The following is a 16,018-nucleotide window of genomic DNA, read 5'->3' on the forward strand; positions in this document are numbered from 1 at the left end:
GCGTAGAAAACATTTGAGGCCTTTTTTGCTCAGTACCTTTTTAAAAGGCGATGATCCATCTGGGTCATGAACATATCAGCTCTCTGATCACCTGGTTTTCTAGCACTTCCGAGCACATGCATCACCATCAGGTGGGTGACTGGGTAAACTAGGTGGGTAGAGCATTTGACTGCAGGCCACAGGGTCAAATCCCCCTGGACTGTAAGTTGCTATGGACAACAGCATCTGCTCCATGAATACATCATTACATTATAATGATCTCCATTGCCTTTGAGATCCATTGAGGAGCTCTGGACCCCAGACCACAGGGTTCCAGTTCAGTGTCAGTGTGTCATTGTCGTCCCTCTGCATTTCAGAGTCAGGTGGCTGAGCGCTTAGGGAGTCGGGCTACTAAGCTGAAGGTTGCCAGTTCGATTCCCGGCCATGCCGAATGATTTCACCCTACTTGCCTCGGGGGGAATGTCCCTGTACTTACTGTAAATCGCTCTGGATTAGAGCGTCTGCTAAATGTGTATGTGAAATTTCAGGCCTGACAGATGCTGTTGATATGGGCTTTCATGGAACAGTCTCTCTTAGTGGTCTTGGCCACGGAACACTGCCTGCAAATGATGAAACAACCGAACATGCTCATCAGCGCTTAAACCTCTGTACCATCCACCTGCCATACAAGAATGTGTTTTTTTCTGTCTTTCTCTCTCCCTTTCTCATTCACGTCCAGAGACAAGGTGTCTAGGCATGGCTGACAGACCGTGCTCTAACATGTAAAACTGGCTGTCTAATCTAGCTGGCAGGAACAAAAGGCTTACGGTTCCGATTAGGTTCTACTGAAGACAAGCATGGCAGCGGATAAGAATTGTGAATTACAAACAGAACAGCCAGGAATTTAAATAGCCATTTCTGTGTCAGACCACGTTACTAAATTCAGACTTCATTCAATCTTTGTCACTCATTAAATGTAATCCTCACATCATCACATTTTCTTCAAAACTTTATTCATAGAATAAATCATGCCATTGGCAGGACACTCAAAAGAAAACAAGAAAGGGGAAATGTGTGCAAGTCTTTATTGAACAGGAAATAAACTGGGACATGATGTCCAGATATTTAGAGCCGTAATCATTCTGGTCAAGGACAGCATTGCTAATTGAATGAAGAGAAGAATACCTCATAACACATGGACCTCCAACAGAATCAAACATAAGAAAGATGTCAGATGTAACATTTGAGCAGAATGCCCCTGCAAAAAATGGTTTCAAAGCAAGTGCAAGCTATTATCAGGGGGCAGACAGTGATCATAAAAAATCTGGAAGCGCTTATCGACATAGGTGACCTTCTTCAAGAAGCTCTCGAGGTCTTGAACTGACATCTCCTGAACCGTACCGGCCTTCACGTTCATCCCGTGGTACGCGAACGCAGGGAACTTGGAACGCTCCTCAAACGGAGCGTTGTGATCGTAATCGATGCAGCAGTAGGCAGACCACAGGTAGGTCGGTATGCCGACACGGTTCTGGTTGTGCCGGCGGATGGTGTGACCGGAAGTGGTTACCCCGGTGACCACGTACGCTGTGCCGCGGCAGTAATTATTGAGGCGTTGGCGGACAGTGTGCTCCTGGGTCTTCCAGGGGCCGTTGTTGAACTCCTGGACCTGGGGAACCACGTTGGTCAGGGTGTAGGTGGCGGCCTTGTCGTCAGGGTCAGCCTGGTGCTCGTCAGGGTTCAGTTGGCCTCGCTCGTAGTTCACAACGTTGGAATAGTCTTCCAACACAGCCTGGGCGTCCTCGAACTTGCTGTGAAGGTCTCCCTGAGGGAAAGGTTGCATGTTTCCTCCTGTTGAGACTGTGGAGAGCTGAGTGGGAAAACGGAGAGCGAGGAGAGCTGTTAGAGCAGGGAATATTGTTTCAATCTTTCCAAACTTTTTTTGTCACACCAAAAGTGAACGGAGAGGAGGGGAGGGTTGAATAGGAGGGGAGGGGGAAGAAGAAAATAATAGCTTTCAAAGAATGAAAATTGTTGTGCAAAAGATACAAGACACTGTCCATAAAGGCAGTATGTTTTTTCGAGTATGAGGGCCTACCTGTGGCTCGTACATCCATGACACGTCCATCTTTTTGAAGCCGTCAGAGCGCTTGAAAGTGTACGCAGAGTACACGGGGATGTGGTCAAATGTGTCATACAATGTCGCAAAACGTGGCTTGCCATTGTAGCGCTGGCAGATCTTTTTCAGCGATCCGTCTCGAAGTCCCAGTGGTGGGGTGCCCATGTACATAAACTCTTTGCACTCGGGCAAAAAGTGAGCCTGTACCTCTGCTTGCACCGTCACCAAGGCAACCAGCAGCATGGACCAAGTCAGAACTGACCGAACTCTCACCGTGGAAACCATGGAGGCAAACGGCACGAAGGTCTTTAACATGCCCTAGTGTTTGATTCCTAAACCTCATTCTCATCCTCTGACACCTTGTATTCTGTCTCACTCTCTCCGCCTTCTACTCTGTTTGATATGCAAAGAGAGGAGACAAGAATTCTAGTAGCCGATGTAAACGTGTAGTTCATATCTAGCCATTGTATAATAGCTTATTGAGCATAATAGTCCATGGAGTTGGAACCATCATCACATACAATCCCTAGCCTATTTGATAATTGCGATTGTAACCCTTTTACCCTCACCAAAATAGGATTAATGATCCACACAATGTGTGTACCTGTAATCACCGTCGGTTTGCACATTACGTTGCAAATATACTCCAGAACGGCAAGCGGCACTAATTCCCCACTATCTTGAGTTCTGCCTCCGCTCCACAAACGATGAACGGGAGACAGCCATTTTTCCTCAAACACAAACAAGACGAGCAAGCGAGCTATAAAAATATTCGCAGCGAATGTTGGTCTGTAGAAAATACAATTAATCAAACGTGGTTGATTGAAGATCTGTACAATACTGTTGCAAGAGAGAACTTGGAAATACATGGGTTGTAGAGAAATACATGCCTATGTTATACAAAATTGAATTGAGCTACTTTTCAATTTAATCAACAACAAAAAATTGCATCTACCGCGTAGCGAGATTGCAACTGGCTAGCTGGCTACATAGCTGGCTAGCTAGTGTGATACGTCTGCAACGAAAGGTAAGATGCTAAAGAAATATCTTGCAATTATGTTGATTGAAAAGGACGTTAATATGTTTGCTTGGTCGCTAAATGCTTTTTAACGTATGTTGTTGTAACAATAACCATGCGCTGTGCAGCCATCATTGCCAGCTAACTTGGCTACTTAGCTCGCCGTAGACAGTCAGTGTTGTCAAGGCCAAAACATCGGGCTGAAGTTACGGAATAGTGCTGCTGCTACAGCGGCTGTGCGTGTTGTTTAGGTCTCGGGGCCCGTACGGTAGCGGGATAGCTAACTGGTACATGAAGAAAGTGGTCCCGTAAATCGTTTTCTCAAAATCTCTGCATTCCATGTTAAGTTTTATGTTAATGAACTAAGCTAATTAAAATATTTGTCGCTGTGGATTTTTTTGGGAACACGCGTCCACGTTATCGTTTGAGAGCTCTTGAGCTGTTCGCTTGTGCAGCATAGAAGCTAACCAGCCATATATTGTTTTGTTAGCCAATAGTTGGCTGTGTGTTGCCAAATTTATCTTAACCGTGTAATTACTTTTTAAGATATATTTTGGACATTAAATGTTGGCACTTCTAGCGGGGTTGGGAATGCGATAGTGGTGAGGTAACGTTATTTATGAAAAATTTTGCTAGCTTGCTGTTTATGGCAAGCTAAAACCATTCCTTGATTTGTATAGGAGGTTAACAAACGTTAGACCGAATTTAAGAAATTTTCCGAACCGTAGCTAATGAAAAATATAACGCTTTTATTTCATGCAACTTGTGGCACGACATTTAATTCAGTTTATTGTTTAGCTAGCAAGACTAGTTTAGAATGACACGAGCAACAAAATGATACATTTTGAATCTTGGAACACCTCCATTCCATTCACAGGTATTTGCAAGAGAGGAAGAAGAGATACTATTTCAAACAACGCAGGCAGGGGACGGATCGAGAGAAGTGGAGTTGGAAAGAAGTTATTGTTCTCTTCCCGTGCATCTCTCGTAGACACCTCTGCCTCACCGTCATTATCATGATTAAGTCATCTTACTGCGATCATTGACATTATTGGTGCTAGTCTTAGTTCCCGTTTGATTTTAAGGGAGCATACGTCACATTTCGCCATTCCACCGACCACATTCCCACTTCCCTTATTCTGAACCTGGCAGCTATCAGCTCTTCGTTGCTAAATTGTGACCAGAGCCCATCGACTCTAAACCACTGCACACAGAACAACCAAGTAGCCTTTAACCTAACATCTTATCAGGACCACACTGGTCCTATCCTTTCAACTAGGTAAGAACTTAAGTTTAAAATCTCTACTCTCTGAATTGGTTGATTTTGTGGAAATTCCAGCTACTAGTTTGTGGATGGTGACGACAGTATATTTGCTGTGTGTTTTGATGTGATGAGAGTGCCCTTCTTGCATCAACAGAAGCCTTGAGCTCCTGGGTTAATAGGAGTATGACTGCAGAGACTCTTAACTTCGGCCCAGAATGGTGAGTTCATTTTTATATGAATAACAATTTATGATGATAATAATAACAGGTAGAAACACAATAGGTGTCTTCACCGCTGGCCCCCAGTAATGTATTCATTACTGAATACATTACAGACACGGTTATCCAAAGCGACCCACAGTGGGAAATTTGAACCTGCAACCTCTTGGTCTGCAGTCAAATTCTCTAACCACTGAGCTGAATCCATCCCAGTGAGCTAGGACCTATCCTGTACAGATCACTTCCACCCCCATGCACTCGACTCACCAGCTCTTCTGGACGTTGTTGGGTTGGATTTACAATGGGGGTGGGAATCTTTTGGTGCCTCACAATTCGATCCGATTCTTCTTTTTTTTTTTTTTTACATGTGAATTGATGTGAATCGCTAGAAGACTGAATCGCGATTCAAATGTGAATCTTTTGTGTTTTCTAAAGCTTGTTGTTGTGGTTCTCCCAGGCTTCGTGCACTATCCCGAGGGGGCCACATGACCTCCCCCCCTACCTCTCCAGCAATGCCAAAGTCCAAGCTGGCCGATTACCGCTATGGCCGCGAGGAGATGCTAGCACTTTATATCAAAGATAACAAGGTGAGCTGCAGGACCACGAGGGCTTTTTAATAAAAAGTCGGCCTGCTTTGTAGACAACAGGTAGTAGTTTCATACATCAGATGGTGTTTAGTTAGAAACAGACTCAGCGTGTGTGTGTGTGTGTGTGTGTGTGTGTGTGTGTGTGTGTGTGTGTGTGTGTGTGTGTGTGTGTGTGTGTGTGTGTGTGTGTGTGTGTGTGTGTGTGTGTGTGTGTGTGTGTGTGTGTGTGTGTGGTATAACATTGTGTGTGCAGGTCCCAGAAGACATGCAGGATAAGGAGTTTGCTGCCATCCTTCAGGATGAGCCTGTGCAGCCGCTGGCTCTGGTCGCCCTCACAGAGGAGGAGCAGGTAACCCTGAACCCTCCTCACCCTGAGCCCTCCTCACCCTGAGCCCTCCTCACCCTGAACCTCACCCTGAACCCTCCTCACCCTGAACCCTCCTCACCCTGAACCCTCCTCACCCTGAACCTCACCCTGAGCCCTCCTCACCCTGAACCTCACCCTGAGCCCTCCTCACCCTGAACCCTCCTCACCCTGAACCCTCCTCACCCTGAACCCTCCTCACCCTGAGCCCTCCTCACCCTGAACCTCACCCTGAGCCCTCCTCACCCTGAGCCCACCTCACCCTGAGCCCACCTCACCCTAAACCTCAGCCTGAACCTCACCCTGAACCCCACCCTCACTCTAACCCACACTTTCACTGTCTGTCCCACTCTGTCCTTCCTGTGTTGTGGTTCCTAACCTCTGTGTTGCTGCCCTCCAGAGGAACTTCTCCATGTCTGTGAACAGCGTAGCCGTGCTGAGGCTCATGGGAAAAGGAGGCGGGGCCTCCCCTGTGGGCGTGGCCAGGGGCCGCGGAGGCATTCGAGGAGGCAGAGGTGAGGTCACGCTCACTCCGTCCAATGGGAGCGACTCGTGTGTAAGGTCTAGTAGAGCAGGTGTTGAGCTGTGTGTGTGATTACAGGACGAGGAAGGGGCGATGGTGCGTTCTACCAAAGAGGACCAGAGGAGGGGGAGGTGGGATTTGGACGCGGCCGAGAGGTGCATCGCAGCCAGAGTTGGGAAGACAGGTGACCTCACTTCCTGTTTCCTTACTAGGAGCTCTGTACGAAGGAGTTCATCACCTAGGAGCCTTAGCGCTTTTGCCTTTTTGTTGTTTTTGCACAGACACCAACATGGTGCTAGCTTTGACTAAATGAATGCGTTCATTTAGTCAATGCGTTTGGCCTATCCTTTTACAACATATTGTTTGACCCTGGTCTTTTGACTGATGGAGCGACGGTTAGCTCCCATTAGCTTTTAGCTCATTCAAAGTCTGTTACTTAAGGTGACGAGTTACTGCTGGTCCCATGTAATCTAAACTTACAACGTTATGACGTTGCTTAAACCTTCCGATATTCCACCTAAGACCTGACCTGACACACCACACACGCCCACTTCTGACTCCGCCTACCTACGTCCTGTCTCTCAGAGGTGAGCGGCGCTTTGAGAAGCCAATCAGGCGTGAGGTGGTGCGCCCCGCCTTCGAGGAGGCGGGTCCGCTGGGCAGGAAGGACTTTGGGCGCGCCGACAGCGACAACTGGCGCAGCCTGAGGGAGGAGCAGCAGCTGCAGCTGCAGCAACAGCAGGAAGAGGAGGAAGAGGGGGCGGAGCCAGGGGGGAACTGGAGGATCGCTGGGTCCAGACGTGATGGTACGAGCATACACACACACACACACAATCTGTATACACACACACACATATACACATACATATACTCACAGACACAAACCTAGAGGATGGTAGTTGTCCAGTAACAGGGTTGGAGTGTAAGACGCGTGTTGTGTGTGTGTGTAACGTGTTCTCGCACCTCCAGACGGAGGCCCTCGCTCGGCCGGCTGGCGGGACCACGGCGGCCGCCGGAAGTTCGAGTTTGACTTCCGTGAGGGCGAGGGGGGTGGGGGGGGGCGCAGGCGCCGGGGCAGCGAGGGGGGGGAGGACGACAGGGACGGCCTCCCTGAGTGGTGCACCGACGAGGAGGACGGAGAGATGGGAACCTTCGACGCCTCTGGAGCCTTCATGTGTATTAAGGTAATGTTGGTGATTAAGGTGATGTTTTGCACTGGTGTGCGTGTGTGGAGCTGATCTGAGGGTGTGTGGAGCTGATCTGAGGGTGTGTGGAGCTGATCTGAGGGTGTGTGGAGCTGTTCTGAGAGTGTGTGGAGCTGATCTGAGGGTGTGTGGAGCTGTTCTGAGGGTGTGTGGAGCTGTTCTGAGGGTGTGTGGAGCTGTTCTGAGGGTGTGTGGAGCTGTTCTGAGGGTGTGTGGAGCTGATCTGAGGGTGTGTGGAGCTGATCTGAGGGTGTGTGGAGCTGTTCTGAGGGTGTGTGGAGCTGATCTGAGAGTGTGTTCTGTCCGTGTGTCCTAGCAGAAGGGTTTGAAGGACGCCATTCCTGAAGACCAGGAGCTGGAGTTTGGGGCTTTGGAAGAAGAGGAGGAGGAAGAGGAGGAGGAGGAAGAGGAGGGCGAGGCCTGTCAGGGAAGCAAGGACAACTTCTCAGAGAAAGGTGAGAGTCCACACCTACACATTCCCTTCTCAATAAGAATCCATACAAAAGCATTCTGGTAACATGTTGTCTCTCTCTCTGTCTCTCTGTCTCTGTCTCTCTGTCTCTCTCTCTCTCTGTCTCTGTCTCTCTCTCTCTCTCTCAGAAGAGAGTAAAAACGTGTGTGAAGGAGAGGACACCCGCAGGAGCCCTCCTCCCCCCCCAGCGCTGTCAGCCCCTCCCTGCCTGGACCTTCCTCCTGGCCGATGTGCCCCCGAGCCCGCCCTGGCGTCCATCTCCCAGCCCCCCAAAATCAGCCACCACGGTACGCAGGCCCCCCTCAGGCCCCCCTCAGCCCCCCTCAGGCCCTCTGGGTGTCACTGTCACTGCGGATCAGAGGATGGGTTTGTGGTGACTGAGCCTCCATTTGTTTAAGTCCTCCTCTCTCCTCCTCCTCTCTCTCTCCTCCTCTCCCTCCTCCTCGTCTCTCTCCTCTCTCTGTTCCTCCTCTCGCTCCTCCTCTCGCTCCTCCTCTCCTCCTCCTCTCTCTCCTCCTCCTCTCGCTCCTCCTCTCTCTCTCCTCCTCCTCTCTCTCCTCCTCCTCTGTTCCTCCTCCTCTCTCTCCTCCAGGAGGTTCATCTCCAGGCGGTGGTGCCCAGCTGAGCCCAGATCCCCCCACCTCCTCCGGCCTCCTGCCTCCTCCTTCCTTCGCGGCGTCTCTCCTCTCCTCCAGCGCGGGGGAGGCAGAGGAGGACGAGGGCATGAAGCACCTGCAGCAGGTACGGAGTCCACACTGAGGGCTCACAGGGGGGATTTGAACCTGCGATCTCTTGGGTCTGCTGTCAAATGCTCAGTTCTTATCCTCACCTCACCTCCCTCAGGAAGCTGAGAAGATGGTCGCGTCTCTCCAGGACACCTCTCTAGAGGAAGAGTGCTTCACTCAAGGCTTGCAGGACGCCCGAAACCTCTCCTCTCACCCCCACCCCGCCGCCCACTCCCACCCCGCCTCCCACCCCCACCCCTCCGGACACACCCTCTCCGCCAGCGCCCTGCCCCTCTCCAGTGAGGCGGCCATGAAGTGGTTCTACAAGGACCCTCAGGGAGAGATCCAAGGTACATGCACTAACACACGCCCCACACACACACACACACACACACACACACACACACACACTATAACACTGGATGTAACCCTGCCCCCCCCCCCCGGTGGTGTCCACAGGGCCCTTCTCCACGGTGGAGATGTGCGAGTGGTTCCAGGCGGGCTACTTCACCATGACGCTGCTGGTGAAGAGGGGCTGTGACGAGGGCTTCCAGCCCCTGGGCGACGTCATCAAGATGTGGGGGCGTGTCCCCTTCTCCCCCGGCCCCTCCCCCCCACCCCTGCTGGTACGACAGCCCCCTCCACCCCGGGCGTCCTCTGTGAGTCAGACCTCTCTCTGTGTGTGTTACTGTGTGTGTGAGTGGTGTGTGTGTTTGTTATGGTGTTAGTGTTTGTGCGTAGGAGCTCCAGGTGTGTGTTTTAGGGCTGAGCGAAATATCCCCCAAAAAAGATATCTCGATATTGTACATTTACCCGACATCGAGTTATATATTGAATATGTTTTCATTTTCATTTAAATAATAAAAAAACATGATTTTCTTTTGCCCCCACTAGAAAACAACATTTTGTTGTTGTTGATAGAACAGCTATTGTTTGCAAAGTACAAAATGTGTAGTGCAAATGTAATCAGTTGTCATAACATGCTACTTGACAAAATGAAAATGAAATGAAAATGAACCTTACATGGAACAATTCATGCAGAGGTCCTTATGTGACAGGACAAAAAGAGTTTGTGTGAACCCAAAGGAGCCAGACGGTGATCTTAAAACACAAAACAAGGACCAGCAAAATAATTATTGAATTTTACATTGTCGTCAAAATGATTGCGATATTATCGCTAATATTCGATATATCGCCCAGCCCTAGTGTGTGTGTGTGACATGTTGTCTCTGTCCAGGGGAGCATGGACCAAGAGCTGTTGAAGAAGCAGTTAGAGCAGGCAGCTACTGCAGCGTTGTACCAGCAACTCCAGATGAGATTCCAGCACATGAACAGGTAGCCCCCCCCTCCCCCTCTGTCTGTCTCTGCTCTCTCCCCCCTACACACTGCAGTGTGTGTGTGCGTGCGTGCGTTAGGAGCTACTTGTAGAATACTGATGTTTGTTTGTCTGCAGGGGTGGAGAGTCTGGCCTGATGAACAGGTCAATGTCAGTTCCAGATAATGGGCCCATGTGGGACATGCATACCTCAGCCTCCCAAACATCAGGTACACCCAGTAGTAACACTACCTGAGCTGTTCTCACACACACACACACACTCACAGACATTCCTTTTGAGCATCAAACGCCAGTTTTTGAGCTTTGAGGTGGTCTCGTCCATAGCAGGTGAGGCCAACCTCTGGGACTTAACCATGAGTAACTCCACTCAGGGGCCGTCCCTGGAGCAGCTTCAGAAGGTAGGACATCCTCATCCACCCCCTCATCCACGCCCTCATCCATGCCCTCATCCACGCCCTCATTCTCATCCACTCCCTCTCCCCCATCCTCACCCCTAACTGACTGTAAACCACTGACTGATTGTGACTCATCTGACTGACCCTGCCTCTGCTCGTGCTCAGCTCCAGGACAGGCGCGAGGCAGAACTCAGGGCCAAGAGGGAGGAGGAGGACAGGAAGAGGAGGGAGGAGAAGAGGAGGCAGCAGGAGGAGCAGAAGAGGAGGGAGGAGGAGGAGCAGCTGTATCGTCGGAAGCAGGTACTGGGAGTGTGTGTCAGGGGGTGTGTGTGTCTTCCAGCCAGATTTACTTCTCTCCCTGAAGGAGGCGCTGTAGTCTCTATGTCCAGCAGTCTCTCTCTCTTCTTCTCCCTCCATCAGTCTAAGCAGTCTCTTTCTCTGTGTGTGTCCAGCAGTGTCGCCAGCAGCAGGAGCTGATCATGAAGCTGTTGCAGCAGAGCCAGGCCCCTGGCTGTGGCCCCTCCGGGGGGGGCTGGGGCGGGGGCCCCTCAGGGCTCTCCAAGCCGGGGAAGAGCCTCAGTCTGCTGGAGCTGGAGACGGAGAGACTGCTGAAGCAGCAGAGGGCCCAGCAGCAGAGAGACAGGGTGAGAGGACACACACACACTCATACTCGAGTACGCTCTCACAGACACACGCTCAGGTCGTGGATGAGGAGGTGTTGTGAAGTTCCGCACTGACGTGTGCGCGTGTGTGTGTGTGTCGCAGCACGGAGGCCTGACGATGGGCCAGTGGGGCGAGGGCAGTGGGGGGATGTGGTCCAGCGGGAGCATGGAGGCCAAAGGCAGCTCTGGAGGGATGAGCGTCTGGGAGGAAGCCCTGAAGAACCAGAACAGCCTCCGCAACATGGGCATGAAGAACAGCCGCAGTAGCCCCTCGCTCAGGTACCAGGGGGAGGGAAGGAGGGGGCGGAGCTTTGGGGGTTGTATGTGTGCCACAAAGTAGGATTTGTGTGTGTTTGTGTGTGTGTGAATGCTGTGTGTACATATTAACGTGTGTGTGTGTGTGCGTGTGTGATGCTGCAGTGAGCAGTACATGCTGCGGAGGAAGCGCACGGAGGAGGAGGACAAGCTGCTGAAGCTGCTGCAGGGCATCAAGCAGCCTCAGGACGGCTTCACCACCTGGTGTGAGCAGATGCTGCACGCCCTCAACACCTCCACCACCAGCTCCTCCTCCGCCCTGGACGGTACGCACACACACACCCTCACACACGCCCTCAACACCTCCACCACTAGCTCCTCCTCCGCCCTGGACGGTACGCACACACACCCTCACACAACCTCTCAATGTCTCCTGGTCTAACCTGTGTGTGTGTGTGTGTGTGTGTGTGTGTGTCCCTGGACAGTGGCTACCATCGTGGCCTACCTGAAGGAGGTGGAGTCTCCCTACGAGGTTCATGACTTCATCCGCTCCTACCTGGGCGACACCGTCGAAGCCAAAGAGTTTGCCAAGCAGTTCCTGGAGCGCCGTGCCAAACAGAAAGCCAACCACCAGAGACAGCAGCAACAGCAGCAGCAGCAGCAGCAGCAGGTGCAGCAGCTTTCAAAAGAAGTTGCCGGCTTGTCGATGAACAACTTTCCTCTGCAGGTAAAGCCCTCAGCCCTCTCCCCCCCAGCCGCCTGCACCCCCAGCCTTTCCCCCCCAGCCACCTGCTCCCCCAGCCCTCTCCCCCCCCCCCCCCAGCCGCCTGCACCCCCAGCCCTCTCCCCCCCCAGCCCTTTCACAGGGGCTGGGATGTCCCTACTCCTCTTAGTCATGGAGCCACGACGGATTTATAACTGACCTTTTGTGTTGTCGTCCTCTTCCTGCTGTGTGTGTGTGTGTGTGTGTGTGTGTGTGTGTGTGTGTGTGTGTGTGTGTGTGTGTGTGTGTGTGTGTGTGTGTGTGTGTGTGTGTGTGTGTGTGTGTGTGTGTGTGTGTGTGTGTGTGTGTGTGTGTAGTCCATGTTCCAGTCTGCTCAGATGGGGAAGGGAGGCCTGTATGACGGCCAGGGAGGGAAGATGAAGAAGAAATCAAGCATGATGCTCCACTCTGACCCCAGCATCCTAGGTAGGCAGCCCCCTGGACCAACCCTCTTCTCCCCCTCCTCTCTCCCCAGCCCCCTGGACCAACCCTCCTCTCTCTCCGTCTCCCCAGCCCCCTGGACCTCCTGTCCCCCTCCTCTCTCTCCCTCTCCCCAGCCCCCTGGACCAACCCTCCTCTCCCTCTCCCCAGCCCCCTGGACCAACCCTCCTCTCTCTCCGTCTCCCCAGCCCCCTGGACCTCCCGTCCCCCTCCTCTCTCTCCCTCTCCCCAGCCCCCTGGACCAACCCTCCTCTCCCTCTCCCCAGCCCCCTGGACCAACCCTCCTCTCCCTCTCCCCAGCCCCCTGGACCTCCCCTCCTCTCTCTCCGTCTCCCCAGCCCCCTGGACCTCCCGTCCCCCTCCTCTCTCTCCCTCTCCCCAGCCCCCTGGACCAACCCTCCTCTCCCTCTCCCCAGCCCCCTGGACCAACCCTCCTCTCCCTCTCCCCAGCCCCCTGGACCTCCCCTCCTCTCTCTCCCTCTCCCCAGCCCCCTGGACCAACCCTCCTCTCTCCCAAGTCCCCTGGACCTCCCCAGCCTTGCTGGACCCAAGCCTCCCTCTCTTCTTCTCTGGGAGGCTGAACTCAGCTGTCTTCTCTCTCCTCAGGATACTCGTTCCTGGGTGCCGGAGACAGGATGAACCTGGGGGAGATGGAAACCGTGGAGGATTACTGATCCAGCCGTATCTACCTGAATCCACCTGAGGCCTTACACCTGGAACACACACACACACACACGACGAATGTGCACTGCTGAGCTCCTCTGCCCCCACGTGCCGAGAAGCAGGTGAAGCAGGTTCCCCTCCACCCTCTCACCCTCCCTGAGGGGAAGGAGGATGGAGGAGAGATCCTCCAGCACTTAGTTAAGCACCTTAAACAAAACTAATGCACTTTACTAACAGGGCATTTCAATATTTGAAATGAAGTTTCGCCTGTTTATATATATTTTTTTTCTCCATGTTATTTTTTGTTTTGTTTTTTTGTTGTCTTTTTAGGATGCAAAATGTGCATATGTTGCATTTATAATGTCTACAAATATGAATCTATACTTGAGGATGCGCGAGCAGACAGGCCTTTAGTACGGATCTGAAGCTGGCTCCTCCACAGTCGCAGTGAAGATCTGGGGGGATGCAACGGTAGTTTTTTTTAGAGAGTATATTCTTTTTTGAAAGAGACACTGTTGTTTTTTAAATCGATATAAAATGTAAAGCTATAACAAATACGAATTTTATTAAGAAAAGAAAAAAACTTGAAGGTTTGCACTTAGAAAAACAAAGGAGTAGTTAGTTGGGTGGTCGTCGTGGAGACGTTCGGTGACCGCCAGTGTACCTTGTGTGGCCGATTTACAGCCTGCACAATTTTTTATTGCTTACAGAGATGCATAAAAGGCCATGTTTTTACTTTTATCCATTGTTATCTTTTTCTCAAAAAGATTCTTTTTTTTGTTTTTGTACTTTGTGAAGAATGTATGCAATTTCTGCCCATGTCAGAGTGAATGATTGGTAGCCAATCGGTGTGCGCGTGCGCGTCCTGTTCGGTTCTGCTCATGAACGTTTTGAGGACGGAGGCCATTTTGCTTTGTGGTTCCACCCCGTCGCCCCCGCCTGCCCCCCCCCCCCCCCCCCCCCCCCACAGGAAATGCCCGGTCGAAGGTCTACGTTGGAAATCCTGTTTACGCCTGAGTGTTTGCTGGCCTCCACTCGTGTCATTGGTGCTTACTGCCTCAACGGTCCTCCCTGTGCCACGAGGCTCTGGGAGGGTGTCTGGAAGCAGGCTTAGGGATGAAAGGTAGACCCACCCCCCCCCACCACCACCACCCCCCTCTGGTGTATTCAGCTGCAGTTCAGGCCCTCTCCCGAAAAAATATTTTGCTCTCGGTAAGAGTGCCCTGTCACCTTACCTCTTTGTTCTCTTTGTTGTGGTTGCGGAGCAGAGAGAACCCTCCCCTTCCCCAAGGGCATGTTGTTGCCTTGTACCTTCGTGTCAGTGTTTTGGTCTGTGTTACCTGTTGTCTTGCGGGCGATTGGCCACAGCAAGCGTGTGAATTCGGAACTCTTGAGAGTAGCTCTTTTTTTTTTTTTTACGTCTGAATCGAATGTTTGAATGACTTCTAAACAAAGTGAAAAGTATTTGGACTTGGTATATGGAGCACTTTTGAGGCTGCTACATTATTGTATGTTGTTCATATTGTGTGTCTGCCTCTATGGTAATTGTTCTTCTTTGAACCTTTTTTTTTTTTTTTTTTTTCACAAGAAAAAGAAAGAAAAAATGAATGTATTCCAAAAATGAAAGAAATGCAGAACAGTTCATCGACACTTCAAACAAGTTGTTCTAAAAGGATTTGAGGAGATTAAGAGGGAAGAAATATTCCCTGAACGTGAAATACTGTACATGTAACAGATCTGCATGCCGCTGAACACACTGCCTTGTTAGATGCCTTGGAATCAGAAGAACATCTCTGAGCCTACGACATGTTGGGTTAATCAACAGACAGACTGTTCGAGAAATGGAAATCTAACAAATTGGCAGCCATTTTATCTCGCGTGTGTGCGCGCACGTGACAGACTCACTGAAAACATAATACCAAGGTTCTACGACTGTCAAGGAAAAATGTAGCAGTAGTTCTCAAATCAAGTACTGGTCTGTGTTTTCTATATTTGTTAATGTGTGGTTTGCGACTTCAACGATCCGGGGGAATGGAGGCGTGACGAGAGAGTTGGTACTTCACCTGCAAACTGAAACAATCCTTGCTTGAACCATTTTTATTCAAACCAAGTCTGGATTATATTTTTTTATACAAAAAAAAAATGAAAACTGCTACGAAAAAAAATTATGGGAATTAACAACAAAAAAAGACATTGGACTATTTTTTTTTCTCTCCAAGATGTTCTGTGGTTCTGTTAGTTTCACATGGCGACTCCCAGGAGAGATGCAGGAGTGAGTGACGAAGGAGGGGACAGAGTCTTCTCTTCATCTCTTCCCAGGCCTGATTTGAAAGGACTAGAAATCACACCATCCTCGACCTCTAAACGCAGTGACAGGTCAGCCGTTGGTGTAGGGTTCCCTATGCAGGCTCATTGATCGAGGACAGATCACTGTAAAAGGATTCCGAAAATCAGTTTGAGAGTTTGAGGAAATAGAAAAACATATTTTTGTAATGTATGTGACGGAATTTGAATCTGTTTGGAAATCCTCCCCAGCTACTGGACAGTGGATCATAGAAGGGCTCAAGTCCTCGGTTCAGCCCTGACGGTTTAGTTTGTGGTTTTTCTTCTGATTTTTGTTGAAGCATTCATCACATCGTAAAAATGAACTGCTTGTGCTGAGATGGACATGTTTGTGGGACTGCATTCTACGTGCTCTCCTCAAGGACGACCTATTCTTGGTTGCGTTACGAGAGCGGTGGACGAGACGCTGTCCTGAGCGTGCAGCGAGACCGGACGGTCCTTCCTTCGACAGGCCAGCCCCAGGCCTCACCACCCAGGTTAGAAACCAAACTCCTTGTTTCCATCATTTTGACCGTGTAACTGCAACAGGGATCTCCATCCAGGATGGTTGATCCCCCCCCAAGGAGGAGCCGGATAACTGATTTAATCAGACGGCCTAATTAGTAGCTGTTACCGGGAGTGTAGATTAGAAATGATTGGGTTCCTCAGGACTTGTCCAGTTAATGAAGTCGGCCACTTATCCTAACGTC

General features: G+C 50.8%; 2 protein-coding genes across 5 annotated transcripts; one reads left to right on the plus strand and one right to left on the minus strand.

Moving 5' to 3' along the window:
- Positions 1-1,061: 1,061 nt before the first annotated feature.
- LOC124468090 (endonuclease domain-containing 1 protein-like) lies at positions 1,062-2,535 on the minus strand. Its single transcript, XM_047020668.1, has 2 exons — positions 2,075-2,535; positions 1,062-1,846 (listed from the first exon to the last, which is right to left on the minus strand). Exons 1-2 carry the CDS (start codon positions 2,408-2,410, stop codon positions 1,253-1,255), a joined length of 930 nt encoding a protein of 309 aa, XP_046876624.1. The 5' UTR covers positions 2,411-2,535; the 3' UTR covers positions 1,062-1,252.
- A 278-nt stretch (positions 2,536-2,813) lies between these two features.
- Positions 2,814-14,834, plus strand: gigyf1b (GRB10 interacting GYF protein 1b). Of its 4 annotated transcripts, none has more exons than XM_047019980.1 (24): positions 2,814-3,122; positions 3,991-4,392; positions 4,532-4,595; positions 5,053-5,182; positions 5,436-5,531; positions 5,947-6,061; positions 6,148-6,253; positions 6,655-6,875; positions 7,039-7,253; positions 7,594-7,729; positions 7,875-8,033; positions 8,339-8,487; positions 8,590-8,821; positions 8,931-9,130; positions 9,709-9,806; positions 9,925-10,016; positions 10,132-10,205; positions 10,368-10,502; positions 10,655-10,846; positions 10,968-11,143; positions 11,285-11,445; positions 11,605-11,846; positions 12,200-12,308; positions 12,930-14,834. In XM_047019980.1, exons 3-24 carry the CDS (start codon positions 4,561-4,563, stop codon positions 12,995-12,997), a joined length of 3,141 nt encoding a protein of 1,046 aa, XP_046875936.1. In that variant the 5' UTR covers positions 2,814-3,122; positions 3,991-4,392; positions 4,532-4,560; the 3' UTR covers positions 12,998-14,834. The 4 variants fall into 4 exon arrangements, with proteins under 4 accessions (XP_046875936.1, XP_046875938.1, XP_046875940.1 ...); XM_047019982.1 differs by having other exon boundaries at positions 10,658-10,846; XM_047019984.1 differs by having other exon boundaries at positions 10,135-10,205.
- The last annotated feature ends 1,184 nt before the right edge of the window (positions 14,835-16,018 follow it).

This window comes from Hypomesus transpacificus, chromosome 5 (assembly GCF_021917145.1).
Source record: "Hypomesus transpacificus isolate Combined female chromosome 5, fHypTra1, whole genome shotgun sequence".
In the NCBI taxonomy this organism is placed as follows: Eukaryota; Metazoa; Chordata; class Actinopteri; order Osmeriformes; family Osmeridae; genus Hypomesus; species Hypomesus transpacificus.